This window comes from Leptinotarsa decemlineata, unplaced genomic scaffold (assembly GCF_025532065.1).
Source record: "Leptinotarsa decemlineata unplaced genomic scaffold, Ldec_3_MD MMD2_P_RNA_scaffold_9, whole genome shotgun sequence".
In the NCBI taxonomy this organism is placed as follows: Eukaryota; Metazoa; Arthropoda; class Insecta; order Coleoptera; family Chrysomelidae; genus Leptinotarsa; species Leptinotarsa decemlineata.
The window spans coordinates 6,369,239-6,395,829 of NW_027412536.1; the positions used below are offsets into that span (position 1 = coordinate 6,369,239).

Consider the following 26,591-nt stretch of genomic DNA (forward strand, 5'->3'; position numbering starts at 1 on the left):
GCTGAAACAGCTGTCTACCGGTGGCTCTTAAGTTGAAATCAATATGGGAATGATCAGAGAGTACTTATCTATTCATATTTTGATTTTTATGGAATTATTTTCCAGTAGCTTGACTGCATTAATTAACCTTTCTCGATTGTATATATATCGCTACCTCAGAGCAACAGTGGGACATCTTCCATTTTTTGTGTTTTAAGATTATGATGGTGTTCAAGTATATTGCAGATGTAGATTTCAATGCAACAGTGGGTTTTCCAATAACTCTAATATTAAACCGAATAGAAAAGATATCCTGGTGTAACACTCCATTGATTTTTAATTATATTTCAGTTAAACAGTGGGATATCTGAGTTGTCTCAGTGTTGCCCTCGTATTCCTCTGTGCTTTTTATTTTGTTTATTCTGTTTACGTCTACTCTTGTGTTTCTTTCTCTAACGTACCGTATGTTTTTCATTGATTAGCACAATCATTAATTTTGTTTTGTTGCCATGATTTCATCTAGAACGTTGAAAATAATGAAGAACTGTAGAAAATTGGCCGATAAAGATGAAACAAGAATCAAACTTATGAAAGGTAAGTGCAAGTTTTACTTGTAAAGTAGGTGTTACATAACCTAAGATTTAAGAATGTATCCTTACTGATGTTAATTAATCCAAGCTACAGCGATGGAAAAAAGTATTTTCACAACACGTTTTTATGAATAACTGGTTCAAGGAAACAAAAACTTCGCTTTCTTTTGCAAAAATGAAAAGTACATTGGCTCTTCAGTAAAATAATTTTTTCGTGAGTCGCGGCACACAGTTCACTTCTCTTTGGCATGATAATTGTCTAATGACTGAAGGAAACTGATTGAAAGATTAGAGAATACTGGTAATAAACGATTAGAGATAAATTAGTAAACAAACCTATGGACACAGGAGGATTAATGCAAAAGTAAACAGAAATTGTGAGTCAAAGTAGACCAAGTGTGCAAATACTTTTTTCATAGTGCTTTTATTGTTTAAATTTTTTTGTTTCATTATGAAGTCGTGCCATTTATTTACGAAAGGTTTTTCTCATTTTTAATAAATGTACTTTTCATTTTTGCAAAGGAAAGCGAAGTTTTTTGTTTCCTCGAACTCATTTATTCATAAAAACATGATGTGCAAATACTTTTTTCCATCACTGTATTTACAATACCATTCAATTTTTCAGATGGTGAAATCAGACCAGGACTACTGGATGTTGGTGATTCTACTACTACGAGACCTCTAGAGCAAAGTAAAGCAGTGCCTGATATGTCTGGTGAGCCAACATGCAGTACTCTAGCATGCAATCAACCGGATGATATGTTCCTGGATGAATTTATTCAAAATAATAACTCTGCTGAGCAATCGACAACCACTGAACAAATACCAAGTACCAGTAACATCGACCATGATTACAGTTTGAGAAGTTTAGACTTGGAACTATTACAACCCATGAAAGTAAACAGTGAATTGGATTATTTAAATGATGATAACCCTGATAACATTGATTCAATTGAAGATCTTTTTTATGACAGTGATAACGATCCAGAATATGTCCCGGACTCAGAATCTGACAGTAGTGTTAGAGGTGATGTTCCTCAACAGGATTTACCTGATGTGCGAACAGATGAGAACCCAATTGAAAATACAATTGGCCCTGTTAAGCAGCTAACTCGAAAGCGTGTAAGGAATGAGGCGGACTGGGCACGTAATTTAAAAAAAAAAAAAGTTAATTCCGGTGCAGCGTACGTGTCAAGACTTGGTAAACATCATGAGCAAAAGGTTTTAGGTTTGCCATGTCGTACTGATAAATGTACTTTAAGCTGTAATGTGAAATTTACGAATACATGTAGAAAGGAAATATTTGAAAAATTTTACAATCTGTGTGACATAACGCGGAAAAGAGATTACATATCAAAACTCATTTCTTCTTCCAACAATGATGATGGGCGATCACCAACTGCTCGTAAATGTAACACATTGTTTTACCTTGAGGTTGATAGTAGAAGAGAGCGTGTATGTAAAGCAATGTTCAAATCTACATTTGCTATTTCTAACAACTTCATATCTACTGTTTTGAAAAAGAGTGACATTAATGGTTTCACTGGAGAAGACTCCAGGGGAAAACATGGAAAACAAAAAAAAACTGAAGACGCATTATTAGAATCAGTATTTCAGCATATAAATAGTTTCCCTCGCATTGAGTCTCACTATTGTAGGTCAAGAACTAAAAAGGAATACTTAGAGGGTGGTCTAAACTTATCAATGATGTACAGACTGTACGAAGAAGAGAACAAAGCTAAAGGCTTGAACTATGTAAAAAAACACTTGTATGAATCGATTTTTAATACTAAATTTAATATAAGCTTTTTCAAGCCAAAGAAAGATTTATGTGTAAAATGCGAGGAATACAAACTCTTGAGTGATGAAGAAAAGATGGAAAAAGAAGATCAACACAAAAAGCACAGAGAAGAAGTTTCACTTTCAAGATTGGAAAAAGAAAAGGACAAAGAAAAATGTACTAATGAAGATCTTATAGCAGTGTATGATTTACAAGCTGTCTTCCAGTTGCCACAGGGTAAAGCATCACTATTCTACTACAAATCAAAATTGAATGCGTATAATTTTACTGTAGCCGATATTTCAAAAAAAGAAACTTCAAAAAGAAAAGGTTATTGCTATTTGTGGCATGAAGGCATTGCAAACCGAGGCGGTGTGGAAATTGCAAGCTGTGTTTATGAATTCATAAAAGACCACTGTAAAGACAAGAAGAATTTGATATTTTACAGTGATAATACTGTGTCACAAAATAAGAATAGGTATGTTTTTGCTATGTACTTATTTTGTATTCAAACCATGCAAATAGAAACTATTACACATAAATACCTAATAGCCGGCCACACAGAAAATGAAGCAGACAATATTCATTCTTGTATTGAAAGAGAAAAGCAAAGAATATTGAAAAGTGGGCCCATTTTCATTCCTAGTGAAATATCCATGCTTGTTAAGACCTCCAAAAAGACGGGGGAGCCCTATAATGTGAAAGAAATGGAGACATCGGACTTTTATGATTGGAAGAAGTTGTCTGAAGATTTTGGTAAAAATTTTTCTCTAAACACAGATGATGAGAAATGCACATGGAACGATGTAAAGATAGTCGAACTAAGGAAGCAAAATGAATATTCTATTTTTTATAAGACATCTTATAAGGATGAATGTTTCAAAGAAATTGACATAAGAAGAAAATCAAGGAAAAGCGCAACGGAGATAGTTTTGAAGAAAGCTTACACAGAATCACCTTCTATCACAGAAAATAAAAGAAAAGATCTAATTTCATTGTGCTCAGCAAATCTAATTCCTAAAGCACATCACCAATTCTTTTTTAATTTAAAAAGCTCAAAGAAGGTCTTACCAGCTGCCGACAGTGATGAAGAAACATAAACATTGAAAAAGACAGAGAACAAGGCATAATTATAATACTATTTTATATTCAATTTGAGAAAATAAAAGTTGTAAAAAGAAATAAAAATAATATCATTTTTGTACCATTGACTACATTATTTTATTTCACCCTTACCTTATTACCAGTACAAAGTTAGTCCTAAATAGGCTAATAATGTATTTTATTCGTTGAGACATGATCTTAAAAAAGTTAGATTTTCCAGTGTTACAGTGAGACATCCCTGTCAAACCTTATTATTTATTTTTTTATAACTATAATTAATGCTAAAATCAAAAAATATGGCAAAACACTGTTTCAAGAACTATCACACAGCATATTAGTATTTTTTTCATTTTTAATTAGGGTATACTTAAGAAGCAATTTGTGATTATCTGAAGTGAAAAACTTCAATTGCTGATTACCGAAACTAGCATGTTTTGTAGATGCCCCACTGTTGCTCTGAGGTAGCGATATATAGCTATAATATTTACGATTTTCATATTTTATTTCATTTTCGTAGTTGATTTATCAATGTATGAAATTTTATGGCCATATGGCTTCCCTGAGCCCTGCCTCTTTTGAATTTTATACACATTCTTGTAATTTATGGAATAAATAAATAAATAATAAATAAATCCATAAACTACACCTAACGATTTGATCATCGCAAACTTCATTTTAAAAAATATCTCGTTTTACTATTCATTACAAAAAAGCTTCTATAGCGAAACATTCGAGGTACGAAAATAAGGTTTGTGAAGATCAAATCATTAGGTGTAGTTTGTGGAAACATCTTTCAAATCTATAGTTTTTTATACCAATCTAAGTTAAAAACAAAAGATCTGATTTGAATAAATCAAAGATAAATTCACATGTATAAAACTGATATTTATATAATGATGCATCATGATGCAAATGTCATCTTTCCATTCTACCAGTATTTTGATTGTCTAATTTGAGCGGTTATTGTGACTCAATTATAACAGATATATAACCTCAGTGACATATCTACAACTAACATAAAAAATCGAATCTTTTTATCTTTATAATATTAATTTAGAAGTTTAGAGATTTGGAAGATATAAAACTAAAATGTTTTTTACCAGCAATTATTCAATTTGACAAAGTTGACATACTAACCTCTATTAATCGGTGTAGACTATGTAATCTGGGTCAGCTACCTCAACTTGTACAAATGGGGGTTGTATCATCTGTAAACTATTGGATGTGCGTTGCATATTATTCCTGGATCTAAAAAAAAATCAATTAGTGTCAACATTTGAAAGGGTGACATTTGCAGGCTCACTTACTTTGCTTTTGCATGTGTTAAAATATGACTCTTGAGGTTGGTAGATTGGGCAAATTTTTTATTGCACCCATCAAAGGGACATACATATGGTCGATCACCTGTGTGTATTCTCACATGAGTCCTGAAAAAAACCTTGCTACAAATTTTTCAACAAAAAAGATATGATAAAACATGCTAGAATTTAATGTGATCTGAGCTTCTGGAGGTTGTCTGTATTTATACAGGCTAGAGGTTGTCTGTATTTATACAGGATAGTATATTGGGCATTTACATCTAGTATAAACATCGTTATTGTGTCTGATGCAACAGTGTCACCATGAATAATCATTGAAAATAGTTGTAATTACTGTAAACAAATTGAAAGAAAACGTCTAAAGTGTGACAACGGTTAAAACCCAAAACGACTGTTATTTTTTTTATTTAAATTTTTCAATTCTCTCAAATTTTTTTTGTTTTTTTAAAGACAAAACACAAGCACTAGGGGAAAATCCTTAAGGCGCTCTAAGAGTAGTCCTTGTGCGAAAGTAGTGATTCACATTGGAAAAACGTTCTCAGGAAGTTTATTCCACATACACGCAGTTCTCCAAATGGAAGAGTTCTTGAACAGTGAAGTTAGAGGTGTACTGAGTTGAACCTCAAAACGATGAGCAGCCACAGTCCGTCACGTATTTCTGATATGTACCGCTCTTGTAGATGTAGATGCTGGTACCATCCGGCGTCTCCCGGTTAGATACCGTCGCAACGGCTTAGGCAGCGTTAGGTTGCTTTCGAGTTAACGTTTCGTTGCTGAGCCGCTGTTTTCGGTTTCAAGGGTGGGAATATAAGGAAAAATTGCACGATGGCGCTCCTAGGGTCAAAATACTCCGGAGGTAAAATAGTTCCCCAATCGAATCTACGGGTGGGGGCTGATTCGAGGGCATCATCCTGCAGAAGTTATTCGAAAACCACTATTTCTGACAGTCAACAGGGTCTTCCTAACATCAGTCCACAGGGAAATAGCATGGTAACTGGGGTTGCTAAGAGGCCCACTAGTAACTTCAAAATCGGTTTCTGCAACATCTGAGAACTCAACTCAAATATAAACTCAGTGCACTAACGTCTGCAAAAAAATAGTCTTCATATTCTTGCACTCACAGAAACTAAAATCAGTGTTCAACAAACTCCATCAATTTCCTATATCCCGGTTATGATTTCCACTCCCGATTCAGATGTAACTTTGAAATATATCTTTTTATCAGAAGCGATCTCGCCTGTCAACAAGAGGAAATACTCCAAAACTCCAAAAAAGTTTGTGGAGATCCAATCGTAATGAGTACTTTGCTGATGACGTAAAAATATTCAAATCAATTTCTTCTACAAACGATGTCTCGCTCTTACAAACAGATTTGTCACAATTTTATGTCTGGTGTGTTCTGAATCACATAGATTTGAATATATCCAAATGTTACTGCCAAAAATTTTCTAGAAGTATTCACCCTGTTCTACGTGACTACAGTATCAATAATATACCAATAGGAAATCAGCGATAAAGGACTTAGGAATTATGTTTGATTGTGAATTGAACTTCAGATCTCATAATGAGTATATTATAGGTAAATCACTGAAGATGTTGGGCTTCAATAATAGATCATGTAAGGACTTCAGTTTGAACACTCTCAAATTTTTATATTGTTCATTAGTTATATCATTATTGAAGTATGCTTCAATAATCAGGTGCCCATATTATGAGATACAGAAAAACCAAATTGAAGCTGTACAAAATACTTTCCTGAGGATCTGTGCATACAAGTTAGGTCTAAGAAGGGGAGAATATTCATACAACATAAGAGATCAGATGAATCTATTATTTTTGAAGAATAGAAGAATTATTCTATATGTATGTTTTTTAAACAAAATTTTAACTGGCAACATAAACTGTGAGATTTTATCTTTAGTTAATTTGAATGTCAACAGACAGACCAGAGTCAGTACCGAAACATTCAAAGTACCGTTCAACTCCACAAATTACGGTTTTTTTCTCTCCTGTCACTTGAATGCTGAGAAATGGTAATACATATCAACAGATTGATATCTTCAACAGTTCCACAAATACCAACAAAACTGAAATAAGTCGCATTATATCCTGAAACATTTCCTTCAATTATTCCGTACTATTTCATCATTATATTGTACCACTATTTTGTATTTTACCACTATTTTGTAGTGTGATTTTACTACTATATTGTATTTTGTTTTATATTATTAGTATTGTGTTATGTATTTATCTTTAGTTTAGTTTAAGATTTTACAAACTTTTTTTTATAACAAAATTGTACTGTGATTTTATCACTATATTATTGTATTGCGTTTTACATTGTATTATGTATTTATTATCTTTAATTTAGTTTAAGATTTTACAACTTTTTTTATAACAAATTGTAATTGGGACTACCCGTTGAATAAATTAAATTAATAAATACATTCACATGCTGCGTTTATCGACCACCAAGCGATACACAATATAGGGCACTATTCTCTTCACTTGCAAACACCATTGACTTTCTGCAAATCAATCATCCCACTGCCGCAATTTCCATATTCGGTGACTTCAATGTCCACAATATCGAATGGCTTAAATTTTCAAATATCAACGACGAACAAGGCTGCGAAGCTGTGGCTTTTGCAATAAGCCGCGGACTTACTCAGATTGTAAATGAGCAATATAGTAGATTCTTGTTTTTTCCAATTAGTCGTTGATATACAATAGAAAGAGGGTTGGAGACAATATTAGATCCCTGGGGAACACCAGCGTTGATGGTAAAAGAATTCGAGAGATATCCGTCGACGGCCACTTGCAGGGAACGCCATTTCAGGAAGGTGAAGAGCCATACACAAAAATGATCCGACAAGCCATAGCTTCAAAGTTTGGCCAGCAAACCCTCACACGGTCAAAGGCCTTAGAAACATCAAACGCTACAGCTCTTGACTCTTCATGTTTCCCGATTGCATTATTTCAAATATGGGTGACATACGATAGGTAGTCTATTGATCTTTGTTTCGGAAAGCATTATTGATGATCGCTCAAGATGTTGAAGCCTTCCAAATATTTAAGGATATGGTGGTTTACGGTTTTCTTCATGATTTTTGATCTGCAAAATACTGGTGCGAGTTTATTTGCGCACTTTTTAAGTACGATAAGGGGCACTTCATCAGGACCAGAAGCCTTGTTGATATTGAGCTGTTTCTGAATTCGCCAGACTAGACGTTGTCGAAAAGTAATTTCCGGCATTGTGGATCTAGTGTGGGAATAGTGGGTAGTACCTTTCTCAGAAAATCGACTATAGAGTGGGATGCAAATTGTTCAGCTAGCAGATTTAGTTTTGCTATGACTGTTGTTGCAATTGAACCATCCACTTGTGTCAGTGGTGGAATAGTGGATTTTGTAAAGTTTTGATTAACAGCTATAGCTACCGACCAGAAGGATCTAGACCCGTTGGGATTGGCAAGCAGTTTATCCCTAACTCTCTGATTGTGAAGTTCTTTGCTTTCATTTATCCTAAGTTTGCAGCCGTTGCGAGCATTAACAAACCTAGTTCGGTTTTAGGCACTGGGATTTTTGCGCCACTGCCGGTAGGCGAAATTTTTGGAGGCGACAGCTTGCTCGCAATCTTTGTTGAACCAAGGTTTGCCGTTAGAAGTTAGTTTCATTGAAAAAGGAATATATGCAACCATGGATGATAGAATAATTTGCATATTATTAAATTGATGGATGTAGCCGTTACTACGTGGTAGGAGATCATCATGAAAAATGAGTTCATTGTATTCGTTTGAAAATGAAAATGTCCTTGTAGGACGAAACTGGAGTAACATTAGTTACAAATACAATTGGTATAAAAACATAGGAAGTTTTAATTATCATTTTTCATTGCACTTGCTCATTTTTGTTTCAGCTCACAATAATTTGTCTCCTTAGATCGATAACATGTTTATTGTTTAAGAATAAATTCTTGTTACAAACACAATGTCATAAATAGATATCAATATAAACATGAAGTATAAGATGTGAAGTATAAGTGTATAAAATATAAATGATTAAAATGAAATATAAACTATATATACATACATATGCAGAGGTTACTTGACAAGAACTTGGACAACGAATAAAAATATTATGTTTCACACACAGTACAATCACAGTTTCATCACATTCTAAATTACAGAGCATCGTCAAAATATTCTTGTAGGTCATAATAGGCTTTATCACTTAATAGTTTTGTACATTTCTTTCTGAATATGATGAAAGGAGTCTCTTTGATTTCATTTAGAATGCAACGATATCAATGAATATTATTGCTCAGTTGCAGAAACTGTTTCTAAACAGATTATTTCCTCAAAGGATCCACTGATTTATTTAAATCACATCTCTGTTTCTGAATCTTTCTTTTTCACGCCTACGGATACAGTAGAGATGAAACAAATTTTTAATGAAATTAAAAATAAAAATGCATCTGGGTGGGATGACTTATCTATAAAAATATTTTCACATCTTCCCGACTCGGCTATTATGGTACTAGTTGAATCAGTAAATGTTTCATTTGCAACAGGAGTTTTTCCATCATGTTTAAAAAACGCAATAGTAATTCCAATACATAAGGGGGGTGATACTGATAATCCCGCAAATTTCAGACCAATTTCAATGTTACCCACACTTTCAAAAATAATAGAGAAACTCGTGAAAAAAAGAATAATGGCCTTTCTGAATAAGCATAACACTATTATTTCTACACAATTCGGATTTCAAAGAGGGAAAGGAACAAATGATGCAATTTTCAACCTCCTTCAAAACGTTTACCTGAATCTGAATGATAGGGAAGTTGCAGCAGCAGTTTTCTGTGATCTGACAAAGGCTTTCGACTGTGTTAATCACAAAATTCTGTTGCAAAAATTAGAGAAATATGGGTTTAGAGATGTAGCAATCCAGTGGTTTGAGTCTTATTTATCCGGACGGAGTCAAAGCGTATTTCTTCAAGGCAACTTATCACACAAATTAGAAATTAAATGGGGGGTACCTCAAGGATCAGTTCTGGGACCCACCCTTTTCTTAGTCTATATAAATGATCTAGCCTCAATTGATATTTCCGGAGAGTTCACTCAATTTGCAGATGACACCACAATACTTTGGCATGATAAAAATGGCACACAATTGCATCAAATGATTGAGAATGATATTAGAAAAGTTAAAGATTGGTGTGATGCTAATAGGTTGTCTTTCAATATATCAAAAACTAACATCCTAACTTTCAAATGTAATCTTCAAGAACTTCATATAGGAAATCAGGTGATAAGTTATATGTCGGAAACAAAATTCCTGGGTTTATATATAGATGATAAATTGAAATTCGAAAGTCACATTGAAAAACTCAGAAGAAAATTGGCATCAGGATGTTTCGCTGTAAGAACCATTTCATGGGAACTTGGTGTAGATATGGCAAAAAGTGTGTATTATGCTTTAATCGATTCACATTTGAGATATGGAATCTGTTTTTGGGGATCATGTAGTCGATATGTCTTCAATATGATTTTTGTTTTGCAAAAACGAGCAGTAAGGTATATGTGCAAAGCTAAATTCCGGGATTCTTGCAAACCACTCTTTATAAAACATAAAATCTTAACATTACCTTGTATTTTTATCTTAGAATCAGTATGTCTCATGCATAGCAAATTTAAAAACAAACCTCATGAATTGTCTCAATACAACACAAGACAAGCACTAAATATAACCTTACCAATTCCAACATCGACACAAATAAAAAATTCCATATTTTATAATGGTAAAAAATTATTCAATCACCTACCAAATGAGATAAAAATTTTAGATAGCAAAAAACAATTCAAAAGTACCGTAAAAAAACTTCTATTGACGAATGCTTTCTACTCATTAGATGAATTCTACTGTATGAACTTTTAATGCGTGAAATTCGACTTCGTTATACATTATTATTTAATGTGTTTCAGTGATACTTATATTTTATTTATATTTATATGAACTTCATTTTATATTTACACCTCTTTGTTGTTAATATTCGTACAAAGCAAATTTTTATTGTGACAATTTTAATATTTTATGTACATGCATTGTATAATTGCACATCTTGTTGTTAAGTGTTTTAGAGTTATATATGTATATGTGTGTGTATGTGTATGTATGTATATGTGCATATGTATGTATGTGTATATATGTGTATATATGTATATAAAATTGTGATCATTTTTATTATTTTCATGTACTTATATTTCATATTTTGTTGACCAGTACGAGGATAATGTATCAAATTTCCTTTGACTCAGATGTGCGTCTATCGTAGTCCAATTATAATTATTATCACTTTTTCTACCTCACTATTTATCATATCGATATATATCTAAAGGTGATTGTTGTGTTATTTTGTTCTTTTATTTTGTAAACGACTTTGTCAATGAGAATTATGTTCTTCAGGCAATAAAGTATATTTTGATTTGATTTGATTTGATTTTGACATTGGGAAGTTTATTGTATATTCTGATTCCATTATATATCAACGAGTTTTGAACCAAACATGTTTTTGGAATTGGTAGACACAGTTCATTTGACTGCCTTGTGTGGTATGTGGCTGTAGCTGTAGATTCAGATTTTTATGTATAATTGACACGGTTTCCAATATAAATATTGAAATAACCGTAAGGATTCTATATTCTCGAAAAAGGGGTTTACAGGAATCCCACCATTTCGCTTTACATAAGTACCTGATAGCCCTTTTCTGCAAGACAAAAACCGACTGCATAAGTTGTTTACTGTAAACACCCCAAAAGGGTATACCATACCTTAGATGAGAGTCTTTTAAGGCATAATACACTACTTTCGCTGCAGCAAACCCCAGTTCCTTTGAGATGTTTCTCAGTGTGAAACATCCCGATGCCAATTTTTTGTTGATGTGTGCAATATGCTGAGAGAATTTTAAATTTTCATCTAAATAAATTTCTAAAAATTTCAAAGTGGAGTTATTTTTTATTGTGTTATTGTCTAGGGGGATATCAGGTATATTACACTTGAATGCTAATATATTTGTTTTGCTAGTATTCAATGATAGAAGATTCGAGTCAAACCAATTCTTCACTTTTTTCATGTCTTGGCACATTTTGTTATGCAATCTGTTTTTGTCCTTGTCATGCCACACTAATGTGGTGTCGTCAGCAAATAAGGCAAAGCTTTCTGATATAGCCTTGATATAGCTTCACTTGTACTCTTGAAATTCTGAAAACCATACTGATATGTACTCAATATTCCATTACTGGTCAAAAATTCCATTATTCTTTTTTTTTAACAGTTTTTCAATTATTTTTGCTAAGGTTGGGATGAGTGATATAGGCCTAAAGTTTGCTGGATCTTCATTGTTGCCACCTTTATGGAGAGGAATGACAACTGAGGTTTTGAGAATTGAAGGAAATGTTCCTTGCTCGAAGGAGTTGTTAATCAGTTCAACAAGTATATTGAGTGCAGTCTCAGGAAGCCTTTCAAGAATTTTAATAGAAATTTCATCAAAGCCAGATGCTTTCTTATTTTTTATGTTTCCTATCACTTCTTTCAATTCATTTATACTGATGTGGTGTAATGAAAAGGTACTGTCTACATAGATATCACTGAGATATTCTAGGGGATCGTGAGTAGGTACAATGTTTTGATTGAGTTTTGGCGACGGAGCAGAAATAGCTGTTTAGAAGGACCGGATTCAAGAATGTATCTGTTGTGATTGTATACATATTTTTTCCTCTGAGTTCGTTGATTATTGACCAGCTTTCCTTAGCTTTGTTGTCAGCTTCCGTGATTCTGTTACTATAGTACAAGTTTTTTGCAGCCCTGATTACCTTTCTATAGACTTTCCTATAATTATTGAAGTAACAGTCAAAAAATAAACTATTAGTAAACTTTCTGATTTGATGAAGAGATCTTATATTTTCAGAAGAAGTTCGTATTCCCTTAGTGATCCAATGTTTCCGTTTCTTTTTGTTAATTTTCTGTTTGAGAAACGCGGTCTCAAAATGTTCAACAAGTATTCTATAGAATACCTGGAACGGTGTCTCTACTAACAACACACTATCCCAATCAGTACATGAGCATAAGTGATGAAACCTATTATAATTTTTTGTGGAGTAGATTCTACCAAGGTGAGATTTTTTTCTTGATTTGTGCAATTTGAGTTTTATTTTACTAAATACTGCCTCATGGTCAGATAAATTGGAGGGCATGATTAAACAAGGGACACAGACTTTTTCGAGATTTGTGCAGAAGTAGTCGATCATCGTAGCTGAGTACTGGAATATACCAGTTGGTGAATTGATATAATTGACTAGGCCAAAAGAGTCAAAGATATTTTTTAGTCTTTGGGTACAGATTGTGGATTCCTATTTGTAGTCGATATTGAAATCCCCAGCTAGAATAATGTTAGCGTTTAATTGAAATTTTGATAGGAGATGTTCTAATTTTTATCTAGAAATATATGGATGACACTGGTGACCTGTAAATACAATCAATTACTAAATTTATTTTTTTTTGATAGTACTATAGATATATTACTGGAGTTTTTTCCCAACACCAAATCATTATTTTTACACCTCGACACGTGTTTCGATCATCAAGTGATCATCTTCAAGAGGAAGATAAAACTAGAAACTACTCAAAACTAAAGCTATTTATGCTATTCAGGTACATCATACAGGTAGGTAATCAGTAATACCACCCATACAAGTGTACCACCCTAAATTAATTTTACAATTGGCCTTTCTATTATTTTACAATATGTCCTTATGTATGTTTGAATGTTACAGCTATATATAGAACAATTTTCAGCTATATAAAATTAGTTTCACAGTATTGCCTATTTAAATATATTTACAATGTGTCTTTTTGTAGTAATCAGTAAACCCAACAATATTATTTCAACAAGCTATATAGTATGCTATTTGGTATTGGTCCGTTATCGTTATTCATAATATTATTATGTTTACTTATTTCTACACCCTCATAGGCATCTAGTTGCCTGTTGTTGTTAACTTGTCTAACTAATTTTAAAGAACTGAAGTCTATGGACTTCCATAGACATGACATTCCATAGACTTCAGTTCTTTAAGATCAGTTAGATGAGTTAACAACAACAGGCAACTAGATGCCTATGTGAGTGTAGAAATAAGTAAACATAATAACGACATTTCCTGTAATGGATTATGAGCAAATATAGCTGTGCCACCATGTATATAATTCGTCCTACAGTAGTTGGACAGAAGATGGTACCCCGGAATATGGAGAGGTTCATCAGGCTTCAGCCAATGCTCTGTAAGAAGGATTAATTGTGGAAAAGCTTGCTGTTCAAGTAAGATGTAAAGTTCATCGGTTTTGTTGCGAACGGATTGTATGTTGAGGGAAAGAGTTGATATCATGATGTTATCCTTGGAAATCTGGTTTTCAATAAAAAATCTTCACTTTTCTCATAATCAATATTATCCGATTTGTGGTTCGGGTAGATGTCTGATTTTTCTTCATCACTTTTTGTATAAGAACTAACATGGGTCAAGTCCTTTTCAAACGCGTTGATTTCATCATGTTCACCACTATTTGAAGTACATTTTAGTCCTTCCAGCAAGCTCAAAATAGCTTTTCCTAAGAAAAACTTGGCCCCATTCATCAAGTGGATTCCATCTTTACTATAATTGCTCCTTCGCAGTGTGTTATTGCAATCCTGGAAGGATATTAGGTTATTATTTTGGAAGTGAAGTTTCTTGCGGATGAGAAGATTATTCTCATAAATCAGTTGATTCATATTCACATCAAATCTATAAGGTTCCGAGCTGATAATGGTGTGAGTGTTGTTGAGTTTGGAATTAACCAAGTCCAGTAAATTCGTGGAGAGACTTTTTGGCCATATTAATACGTCATTCTTAGTAAACTCCCTTGCAAAGTTGATAGCAGTATATACTAATTGCCTGTCCGAAGCATTTGGTTTTACAATGGATAGGATGAAATATTTTTCTGTTTGTTTAGATAAAGTGTCCCCCAAGCCTTTACCGTGAGCGGACGAAACAATTAACATTTTTTTCTTTTTGACTGAATTAGTTGGGATTCTATTAAGTTTGCCTGGGTGAGGTGTTACTTTATTAATTTCCAGTTTCTTCCACTTGGACATCTTTGTAGGAGATGAAGCAATTTCTCTAATGTGGTTTTCTTCTCTGATGTAGTTTTTCCTTGTGCTTTTTAGATGAGTCATTTCATTCTTCAGGTGGAGAATTTCATTACTGTGTGTAATATTGTTCAATTCCAGCGATCTAATCGTGCTAAGCAACTCTGAATTTATTTCTTGGAGGCTTACTAAATCTCTAAACTGTTTGTGGAGCTCATCTGTTTTATGTCTTATTTTTTCTTCCAGCAATTCATTTCTCTTTTTCATATCATTTATGCCTTTTTGCAATTGAGCTATTAATAGTTCATGTTCTCTCTCTTTATTTAAATACATTTGTTCCGTTTCATAGACTTCATTCTCAAAATCCTGGGTTAATTTTCTAGCACACATATAAACAGCTTCTTTTTCTTCAGAATCTTTCTCTAATTCATCTATCCTATTCATTAATTTTTTCAAGTTTCTCATCTTCTATTTGGTTTATAGTCTCATCTCGTTGGATTATATCTTTCTTCAATTTTTTAATATCATTTACTAGGGTGTCTGCATTTTTTTCCCTCCCTGAATCCTTCAGCTCGCATTTTAGGGAACAGTATATTTTGAACCCACCAAGTTTTTTATGATTATTTTTCCAATCCAAACAACTTGGGTGAAAGATGTCCAACATATAATGCAAAAAAGGTTTCCAAAGTCTTTCTTGCAGCACTTGCACGCTCCATTTGTGTAAATCTGTACGCCACTGGCAGGTGTTTAAAATTACTTTGAAGTCAATCAAAATCTATCCTATGTCCGCACTTTTTATGGACAATAAATACTCACTTATCAGCGTTTTTTCTATACACAAATTCACCTTCTTTAGTTTTGCTTTCCTTTATAAGAGCTTCAATAACTTCATTTGGTACGCCTCTGGTTCCCACTTGTCTTGCCAGATGTGGTAATTTATGTTAATTGCAGGCCCTTTTATGGTTCATTCACAGAATATCTGAACTTTTTAGACCCAATATATATCAATTTTAGATATTATTCATTTTCATCAACTCAGGACCCTAAACTGATTTTATTTTTCACAAAAAATATTCGCGGCACTTTTACTGTCACCCTGATGTAAAATTTGAAATTTTCTATCGACAAAAAACCACACTAAAACTCTAGTTTCTGATGGAACTCTATCGACGCACGTGCGTACGTATTATTACATTTCAACTTACCTAATTTAGCGTTTGTACATTTTTTATTTTATATTTCAATTTTTTTCAATTTTTTTCTCATTTTTGACGTAATTTCTGTTTTAACTAACTCATCTGAATATTTCGGTAACGTTACTGTTAGTATTTATATTAATTCCAATATTTAATTAATTTTCGTTTTACTTTTTCTGCAATAGATTTTAAATCTGTTAACTTTTTTTCAAACACTGGAAGTCTAATTCTGTATCATCCTTCTTTCATTCAACAACTTTTTCAAGAATGAAGACTGAGAAGAATGATTAATGCTAAAACATTTGATAAAAAAATTCTTCTCATTTTACAACACTTTCATTTTTTATTACAATTGATCGTACAAAAATAAGTAATATCAAAACCAGGGTTCAAATGTACTAAGAACCATCTAAGAATTCTGGACTGCAATAAAAATCTCAGTAATATATATGTGATACAATTGGTCAATACTTGATGACTGTGTTATGTACAAAATGTAACATTCCCACCTTTTTATATATTTTTTATGTTTCTGAATGAAGCTGTAATAAATAAATTGTACCTTCTACATTACGAAAGTCAAGCTTAAACCAAAAACTAAAAAAATGCTTTTCAAATCTCTGATAAATTTCGTTGGCAGTTCATTTTTTTACTTGATCAACTTGGAATGAACTTCCAAACGTATGTGATAAATATGATCACAATCAAAAGTTTGTTTCTCACTTTGCTCTGATCAGTATTTTTGAGATAAATTAAAACACGGCTTCAGTTGATTTAATAGAATTACTGTCAAAACAAGAAGTTAGGTTTAATAACATCGGATTTCAATCCCAGATGTATAAACCTCTGAAGAAGCTAGCCACTCGCGCTAGTGAAACGTCAGGAAGAATTTCCAAAAATTCACGGCCTTCAAATCTGAAAAATAGTGACACTTAATAACAACTGTCACTGTCAAACAAAGTCTATTGCCTATTTGTCATACAGTATGCTATTAATAAATAAAGATTATCAAGAACAATCTGAGTGGTCTGTTAATTTTGTCCAAGAGTTTGTAAGTGACAAAAGGGAAAGTAAACGACAACAAAAAAGTAATATGTTTAACAACTATTTCTTGAATGTATCCAGTTCCTGCCCAAAATCCAAGTTAGACATGAGACACAGATAAAACTAGCTAGTTTCTTTCTTATAATACCTACAACACCTTTGAAAGTTAATTTTTTTTTGAAAAAACAATACTTTCAAAGCAACAGAAGATCTGGATGAAATCAACAGTAAATGTTAAGCAAAGTCAGTCACTTGGTTTCAGATCCTACTTAGTAAATAAATCTTTGAATGAGCTGTAATTGATGGCAAATCTTTGTGGTTTACAGCCTCCATATTTGAAAATGAGACAAAATCAGTGATAAAAATTGAAACCTCCCAATCTGACAAATAATCACAAGAGAGCATTCTAGATATTATTTTACACTTAATAGTTACCTAAGATTGAAATCTAAACTGAATCTCTTTCCACAGCCTTCGAATGTACATTGGAATGGCTTCTCCCCAGTATGAACTAATTGATGGCGCTTAAGCTTGCTAGATTCAACAAATGCCTTTCCACATTCAGCACAGACATGTACTCGAGGACCATGTGTATGTAAGTGCTTCCGCATTGCAGAATTATCACGGAACATCTTATTACAACCCTTATGTGGACAAGCTAAAAAAAATGCATTACAATATTACAATTTGTAGAACTTTAGAAGATAGTCACCAATTGTTCTATCCACATTATCCTGATTTGGCCTACGTACTCGAGGACTCTTCAGTCCTGGTCTTGCAAATTCAGCCAACTGCTTAGGATCAGATAAATCTAAACCTGGTATTCCGTCTGCAGGAAGTTTTTTACCAGTCATGTATTCTGTATAGTCTGGATCTGGTTCAGGATTTGATCCCTCATCTGCAAAATACAACAGGCAAAACTCAAACTTACAATATCTTTTATAATTTTGGGGTAGTTGTTAAGTATTACAATTTTACAGTATTAGTGAGATATTTAACAGGATATAATTTGCACGGTCACATTGATAGGTGAAATCCAGAGCTTTATAATTTATCTAGATCAAAATTATTTGATCTTTTATGTTCGAATGCATTTTATTCAATGGATGAGTTTTTGACATTTCCGTCATGATATTATGTTTTTAAAAACTTTTTTTATAAATTGTGTACAGTCCATGAATATGGATGTTATGCTTTTATTTTCATGATGTTTATATCTTTTGAATTGTTCATATTTTTGTTTGTATGTCTGACTAGTCTGATTGATTTTGTAAAGATGGGTTTACATACTTGTGACGCCCAAAGATGCTATCGTATATCGAAACGTGTCTCGGTTTTGTAAATTTTCAAGTTGAAATCTCACATTGGAGTGTGTTTTTTGAATATGTGATACTGGATCATGTAACTTTATTGATGAATAAATATATCCATCTATCTAGTCATTTTACAGGCACAACACATATTCAAATTTCAATACGTTCTACGAAAGTTCAACTTCCAATAATAATTAATAAAAGGAGAAAGTTTAAAATGGAATGATTGTGCATGCATGACATATCTTCATAACATATTTTCATAGAAGGATACTTTCAGTTACTGTAAGAACTGAAATTGAATTGAAAAGAGTTATTTATAAAAACAAAAATGATTTTATGAAAGATAATATCTGAGTTCAAAGAAGAATCATTCTATCAAGAAATCTAGAAACAAGGTGAGTTAATTTCAAAGAATGATACTGAGTTATTGGAGGCATATGTAGTTTATTTTCATTGAAATAGATTGATCACATTTTTTGAAAACATTTATAAGTAATGGCAACATGAAGGTTTATGAATTTACCTTCAGTGAGGTATCCAACTACTATATATTCTTGTATATGATCAACAAACACAAATGATGCAGGATTCAGATAACCTTCTTGTGATTCCATGATCAATCACATATTTATCGAAATCCCTATTTGTGCATTCAGCTACACTGTTAGCACTTTGAAGAAATTGATTTGTCAGAAAAATTTTCATAGTCATTCTTGAATTCCTTGAAGTAGTTCAAAACTTAATTTTTCTGTTTGAGAAAATATACTCTGATGTAACAACTATATTCATTGATAAAAGTTACAAAATATCGACTTCTACCATGTGCGATGTGCTCTATTTCAAGCAGATCCAAATTCTTATAATCTTATCTAGATTGAAAAGGTTAACTCGATAACTTTCCTTTGAGACAGATTTCTCAATTACCAAGTACCTCCGAAATATTGAATTAAAGCCCTATCAAACTCTTGTTTCTGACAGCTTTTTTTAGATATTGTTCACTTATATGTCCCGATTTCGTGAGACGAAGTTTGATCTTAGAATTTTCAAAATCGATACTTTGGGAAAACTTGACTTTTCCACATTTTTTGAGCTAATATAGTAAAGCCCATTGGAGCTGGTAGCTCGCAATACTGTATTGCATAGTGTAGTGCACAATCTTTCATCACAATCAACTCTTGATAATAGCAGCTATGCAGCCCAAGCAATAGTTGATAGTTTTTCTTTTCAAAATTTTTTCAATTGAATGACTGTTACGGTGTAATATTAGATCTGATTTTTGCGAACGACCCACACAACTGTACTGTAGACTTATGTAATGACTGCTTGTTGCCATGCAATGCTCATCACCCAGCATTAATAATGACTCTATCAATAGTGAATAGTCATTGAATTATTATTTAGCGGGTATTGACTGGGAATATCATTTGAAAAATATAACAGATATAAATGCGGCTACAAACATTTTTTATAATTTTTTGTATGAGGGTATATGTAACTTTATACCTTATGTTAGGCAAACCAAGTCAAAATTTCCCCGTTGGTTCGACAATGATTTGAAGAAACTCATAAAGCCTATAAACTTAGTAAATTTTGGAAAGACATCATTCATAAAACACTTTTGGAATTTTGTAAACAACAAACAGGAAAATTATGGCTTTCCTGATACTATGTACTGCGGGGATAATATTTATAAGAATGGAAATGACATTATTAATGCATTTGCAGACCAGTTTCAATCTGTTTATAGACCACATAAAGATAATAAAATACCAATATTAAGTTATGGGAAAACAATTGATATGAATAATGGTAGTTTACTTAGAAATTATCCTACAAGGGTCCGGGACCAGATGGCATTTCACCGATGCTACTGAAAACCTGTAGATTTATACTAGCTAAACCATTGTTCTTATTATTTTCAGCTTCACTTAGTTTGGGAAAATTCCCCCTCATTTGAAAATCAAGTTATATACCGCCAAATTTTCAAGTCTGGTAACAAAGCTGACATAAATAATTTTCGACTGATCAGCATATTAAGTATAATACCCAAACTACTTGAACACATCGTTTGTGATAATATAAAGATTCCTTTAAAACAAGTGATTATAAACAAACGGCACATATTTGGTAAAGGTAAATCTACCAATACTAATATACTGTTGTATACCCAGTATATTTTGAATGCTCTGGGAAATAAACAACAAGTAGACGTAATTTACACCGATTTTTCAAAAGCTTTTGACATCGTGAACCATAAAGTTCTTTGTGAAAAATTAAAGGCAATTGGCTTTTTTGGAAGTTTGTTGGACTGGTAAGTTATCTTTGCGATAGATCACAGTTTGTGAAAATTAAAGGATTTATCTCTCACGAGATATCTGTTACCTCAGGAGTTTCTCAAGGGAGTCACTTGGGACCTATTCTCTTTAATATCTTTGTAAATGATATCAGAGAAAAAAATACTCACTATACAATACTGATGTTTGCAGACAATCTAAAAATGTTTAGAGCACTAGGATTGTGCGAAAACTCAAATGGACCTTAAATCTCTTTCTGATTGGTGTAAGATGAATTATATGGATGTCAATGTGGCAAAATTTAAAAGTATTTCCTTTTCAAAGTCATTAAACCTTTATACACCTGGTTATAATATTGCAGGGAAGAAGTTGGAATGTGTACAATCTATACGAGATCTGGGTGTTATATGATGGATGACAAGATGGACTTTCATTTACAGTATGAACACATATCTAACAGATGAAAATGTTAGGATTCATATGTAGATTAACTAAAGATTTAACCAACATTTTTTCTATCAAAATACTATACTTTGCATTGGTTAGATCAGTGATTGAGTATTGAACTTGTATCTGGTCTCCAACTTACTTCAACCATAGTTATGATATTGAGAAAGTTCAGAATAAATTTATTATGTTGCCTACAAAATGAACATGCCAGCTAGAAGTCATTCGCTCTTTGAAATTCGCTCTACTACTGGATTTCTCAAACTCAGTATAAGAAATGCACATGCAGACATAATATTCCTACACAAATTGTTGAACAACGAAATTGATTGCCTAACTCTTCTCTGTCAAGTCAATCTGCATGTTCCCCCGAGGAGGAAACGTACCAACCAAACTTTCAGTCTCGACTTTCATAGGTGTAATTATGGAAAACCTTCTCCTTTGTCCAGGATTCTATCAAATGCCTATGAAACCAATATTGATTTTTTTCACATCTCTCAGATCACTCTTAGATATACTCTTACGTGGTATAGATTTGTACGACTATTTTTTTATCACAATTTCATTTTAATTTTCTCTATGTAGGTTGATTTATTAGATATATAGATAGTAGAATAGTTAACTTTCTAAGGTTAATATATTGTATGAAAACTGGGGGTTACCCGTTGAATAAATAAATAAATAAAAAGTAACTCTGATGCCCTCATTTGTGATTTTTCTAACTTCCGAACAAAGAGGGGGGTTTGAGGAAGGTTCACCACTTTGACTATTTCAAATTGTGCTTTCATCAAGCCTATATCTTAGACAGCAGTTGTTCTTCTGAAGCCAGTTTTAGTATGCCTTAGTTAGACTTTGTGAGGTCGAAGAAGTATTCTTCATTGTAAGCACATGTGTGAGGTGTTTCCGGAGTCCAAACACCACAAAAAATGTTCATTTTGTACTGATGTTAATGAAGAAAGAAATGCTTCTACTTAACATTATCTTTAAGCACCTTCGACAGTTATGTTTTAGTTTGTTATATACAGGGCTATTCAAATTCGTTTCTGTACATGGGGATCTCGTAAACAATAAGAGATAGAGTGTCGGTTAAATTGTGGCAAAGTTGTGTATTTTAGAGACCTATTCAATGATGTAAAGAAATCGAATATAGCTCTTTTGGTTGTGGAGCTATACAGGAAAAACCAAAAAATCTCAAATTATTTTTTTGACTATGTCGCAGAAATGTTGAAAATCTGTCCACATTTTGCTATTGGAACTTGATGTGGGCTCTCAGAATATATTTAAGAATATTTTATACAGGGTGTCATCTGACTTGGGCCACCCCTATCTTTGAATTTTTAAATACGGACCTGTATTTTTTGTTGTCGTTTTCAGATCGTAAACGTTCACTTCATACTGAGAAATTGAATTCAATTTTATATTTCGGGATGTTTCGGAAATATTCGATTATAATTTTGTGAATTATTCCCTTTTAAATTACGGCCCCGGAAATTGGTTGACCGAGTTGAATAAAAACATAATAGCAAATTTCACGTCTCCCTATGTATCGTAGAGTTTTTCGAGAGTTTATTTTTTCAGTTTTAGGTACCTATTCATATATTTTCCATTGCTCTGAGCGTTTTCTACATTGAACTTCGAATAAGAAAACCTTTTATGATTATTTGAAACATATCTACATCAAACATATATTATTATATGTATTTTAATAAGCAGCTGAAAAAGAAATGATAGCAATAATAACATCCGAAACGAACACTATAATTGTAATGAAAATTGAAATGAAGTAATTTATATAGGTACCCAAAAAAATTATTGGTGCAATAAATGTTCGAATTGGAGTCCTTCCATTTCGAGACATTTTTAAACTCGGTTTTTCATATTATTTATTACCCTTAATATACTTTCGCTGCATTGTTGTGAAATCATTCAAAATCCTCAATCTCGAGTCTTCCACATTTTCTATCTCTCTGCCAGAGTAAATCCTATTTTTCAATGTCCCCCATAGAAAATAGTCCAAAATAGTAAGATCTGGTAATCTTACAGACCATCTTATTGTCCCATTATCTGTCTCGAAATGGAAGGACTCCAATTCGAACATTTATTGCACAATAAATTTTTTTGTGTATATAAATTACTTACTTCATTTCAATTTTCATTATAATTATAGTGTTCGTTTCGGATGTTATTATTGCTATCATTTCTTTTTCTGCTTATTAAAACACATATAATATATTTTTGATGTAGGTATGTTTCAAATAATCATAAAAGGTTTTCTTATTCGAAGTTCATTGTAGAAAACGCACAGAGCAATGAAAAAAATATGAATAGGTACCTAAAGCTGAAAAAAAAAACTCTACGATATATAGGGAGACGTGAAAGTTGCTGTTGTGTTTTTATTCAACTCAGTCAACCAATTTCCAGGGCCATAATTTGAAAGGGAATAATTCACACAATTATAATCGAATATTACCTAAAAATCGCAAAATATAAAATTGAATTTAATTTCTCAGTATGAAGTGAACGTCTACGATCCAAAAACTACAACAAAAAATACAGGTCCGTATTTGAAAATTCAAAGATGGGGGTGGCCCAAGTCAGATGACACCCTGTATAAAAGATTCATGGATATATTCTGAGAGCCCACATCAAGTGCCAATAGCAAAATGTGGACAGATTTTCAATATGTCTGCGAATAAGGAAGATATAGGCAAAAAAATAATTTGGGATTTTTTGATTTTTCCTGTATATCTCCAGAACCAAAAGAGCTATATTCGATTTCTTTACATCATTGAATAGGTCTCTAAAATAAGCAACTTGGCCATAATTTAACCGACACTCTATCTCTTATTGTTTACGAGATCCCCATGTACAGAAACGAATTTGAATAGCCCTGTATATTTGAGTTGAACTTGCGATAAAACTGTTTTTTATTTGTGATCGATAAAATGCATTCTCACTAGATTCATTACCTTTTAAGTGAGTTTCAGCTTTCTGATTTTTACTTTAGAATTTTCGGCCTTAGGAAGCCAGAAAATTTCAAAATGGATGACAAAGACTATACAGCATCATTATGCTCAGCAAATCATCATTTATATTGATGTTCATGTCTATGAGTATCAATTGCATCCATGAATTCATGAAATTATTTGGTATTCATTTGTTACCTTGAGACTGTGATTTCTTTCCAGTGACATATTTTCATAAACCATTTCTTATAGGAATAGTTTGAGCTTGGATTACTCTGTCATAGTTGTTTCATACGAGTGGTTCACATCTAAAACTACTTGATGTTGCTACTTGCCACTTCGCAAATTGATTATAACAATAACTATGGTGCAGCCAAGGGCAAGAATGGGTATTCAATATGTATAGTAGAGATAACGAGTGGAACAGGATCAAATACTAACACATTACCAAATGGTACATTACCAAATGGAGAAGTCAGCCTAATAAAATAAACTTAAGAATAGTAGTGGAGAAAACTACATCTTGGGCAAAGACAAATTACAGCTTTTTGGCACAACAAGGCTTCTATTAATATTATAAGACATACCTCAAATATTTTCTTATTTCTTCGAGTACACACTCACCTACTTTGAAAGCTACATGAGATTTAATTCGAACAAGTGCATTTCAAAGATATTCTACTCTGTCTTTAGACAGTGCACCCAAAACATTTTTGGGCGGTTTTCGGTAGCAGAGAGCATTTTTGAGTGCAATCCTGGGAAGCAGAATAATAACTTTACTTCAGCCTCAAATATAATTTAATACCTATTATAGATACTTATTGGTTTGAGATAAATCGCCACTTGAAAAGGTAAAGTTGAGAAATATCTTTCAAGAATATGTATGGAAGTTAAAAAGAAATTTTGGGACATTTGGAAATGAATACCAACAATTCAAATTTCCCTCCTAACCTATATAACCTCCTAATATAAATGCGACCTGTTAAAAACTAATTATAACTGGAAAGAATATTCACTTAAAAGGAGTGATTCATCAATTTTACTTAAATTACTATTTGTCAAAAAATGTAAATTATTACATTTCCTTACATTTAAATAAAGAAGAGGGACCTTCGACATGAGCGGCAATATCCGCCATGATTACTTGTCAATCATCACCAATTTTCATCGGCCATTTAAAAGTATGGCAGAATTTGGAGTGATAGCTGTGTCAAACCATAATAAACATAAAGTTTCCTTTAAAATTAATCCAATTTAAACACGTTAAAATTTGATGATTTATAATCAGTGACCTGCGTAACCTTCAACGATGAATCAATTTTCAAGAGAACAAAATATTCATGGTTAAAAAGCAGTATTTCCATGAAAAGGTGATATTCACTTACCATCACTAGTACCCGAGGCCCACATGGTAACAGAAAACTCTCCTTCCATCGTTTTAATTTGAACTTGTTTTTGTTCCCATTTTCTGGGTTTAGTTTCAACATGCATTTCGCTCAAAAGAATTTCGTTTTCACGACGAGAAAGAATCGCCCGATTTTTGAGGTTTTTTTTCCTTTTAGATGGACCTGGAGAAGATTCGACATATAAGTCAGAAGAATCCGGGACAGGGACATCGTACAAATTCAAGGGATCGCCAGAATCGTCTATTATTTCTTCTTGTGCTTCTAAAATAATATCTCTGCCTTCTAAAGATTGCATTGACATCATAGGTTCGCCACATTCTACGATTGTCTCGCAAGTATCGTTCATATCCACTGGAATAGTCTCAATTTCAACGCATTCTTGTATATCCGGTTGAATTTCCACCTCGCACATGATGTTTTGATGGTCCGCCATAACTATGGCTGCTATTTTGTTTATAAAAGATGGTTGAACAAATATGGCCACTCACAACACAACAATGGCGGACACTACAACTATCAAACATGAGTCAAAGATGCCAGCTGAAATCAAGTTCAAAGAAATGCTATTATTAACGACATACGTCCCAGTATCTATCTCTTTCTTGTTCATATAGTTACTTGATAAGCAAACTAAATGTTTCGTAGTCAATTTTCTCAAAGGTAACCTATTGAGTCGCCATCTAGCAGGCAATAACTCTAAAACTAAGATCCGTACAACAAAATTTCCTTCGGAGTTTTAGGAATCTCTTCCACATATACGTTACAATTCTTGTTTATATATCTATGGTTACAATTGATTTACATTTTTTGAAGTGAAAGATAAAGTAGATGGTGTATAAACCTATGACGTTTTCAATCACTTTAAAATGTAGCTCGCGAATAAAATTTCTGTAGCCCACTCGAACCCCTATTAATTTATTTTTTAATACACAATTTGAAGGGAAACACTTCTGATCTATGCATGGAAGTAAAGTAA

The 26,591-nt window shown here is 32.7% G+C and overlaps 2 protein-coding genes across 2 annotated transcripts in view; one reads left to right on the forward strand and one right to left on the reverse strand.

Moving 5' to 3' along the window:
- The window catches only part of Pho (pleiohomeotic), a 79,211-nt gene extending 53,163 nt beyond the window's left edge, over positions 1-26,048 (reverse strand). The window contains exons 1-5 of the mRNA XM_023161530.2: positions 25,595-26,048; positions 17,899-18,084; positions 17,622-17,844; positions 4,761-4,880; positions 4,591-4,701 (exon numbers count right to left, since the gene is read on the reverse strand). Coding sequence (XP_023017298.1) covers positions 4,596-4,701; positions 4,761-4,880; positions 17,622-17,844; positions 17,899-18,084; positions 25,595-26,048 — 1,089 coding nt within the window. The 3' untranslated portion in view covers positions 4,591-4,595. The remainder of the gene's footprint in view (positions 1-4,590; positions 4,702-4,760; positions 4,881-17,621; positions 17,845-17,898; positions 18,085-25,594) is intronic.
- On the forward strand, positions 147-3,920 carry LOC141480495 (uncharacterized). The gene is made up of 2 exons (XM_074170527.1): positions 147-573; positions 1,195-3,920. Exons 1-2 carry the CDS (start codon positions 489-491, stop codon positions 3,447-3,449), a joined length of 2,340 nt encoding a protein of 779 aa, XP_074026628.1. The 5' UTR covers positions 147-488; the 3' UTR covers positions 3,450-3,920.
- Positions 26,049-26,591: the final 543 nt, after the last annotated feature.

What these genes read in the sequence shown, in the direction of transcription:
- LOC141480495 (XM_074170527.1), top strand. Translation starts at nt 489, where the DNA reads ATGATTTCATCTAGAACGTTGAAAATAATGAAGAACTGTAGAAAATTG. An exon ending in AAGAATCAAACTTATGAAAG is followed by an intron (nt 574 to 1,194) that starts GTAAGTGCAAGT and finishes TCAATTTTTCAG; the next exon opens with ATGGTGAAATCAGACCAGGA.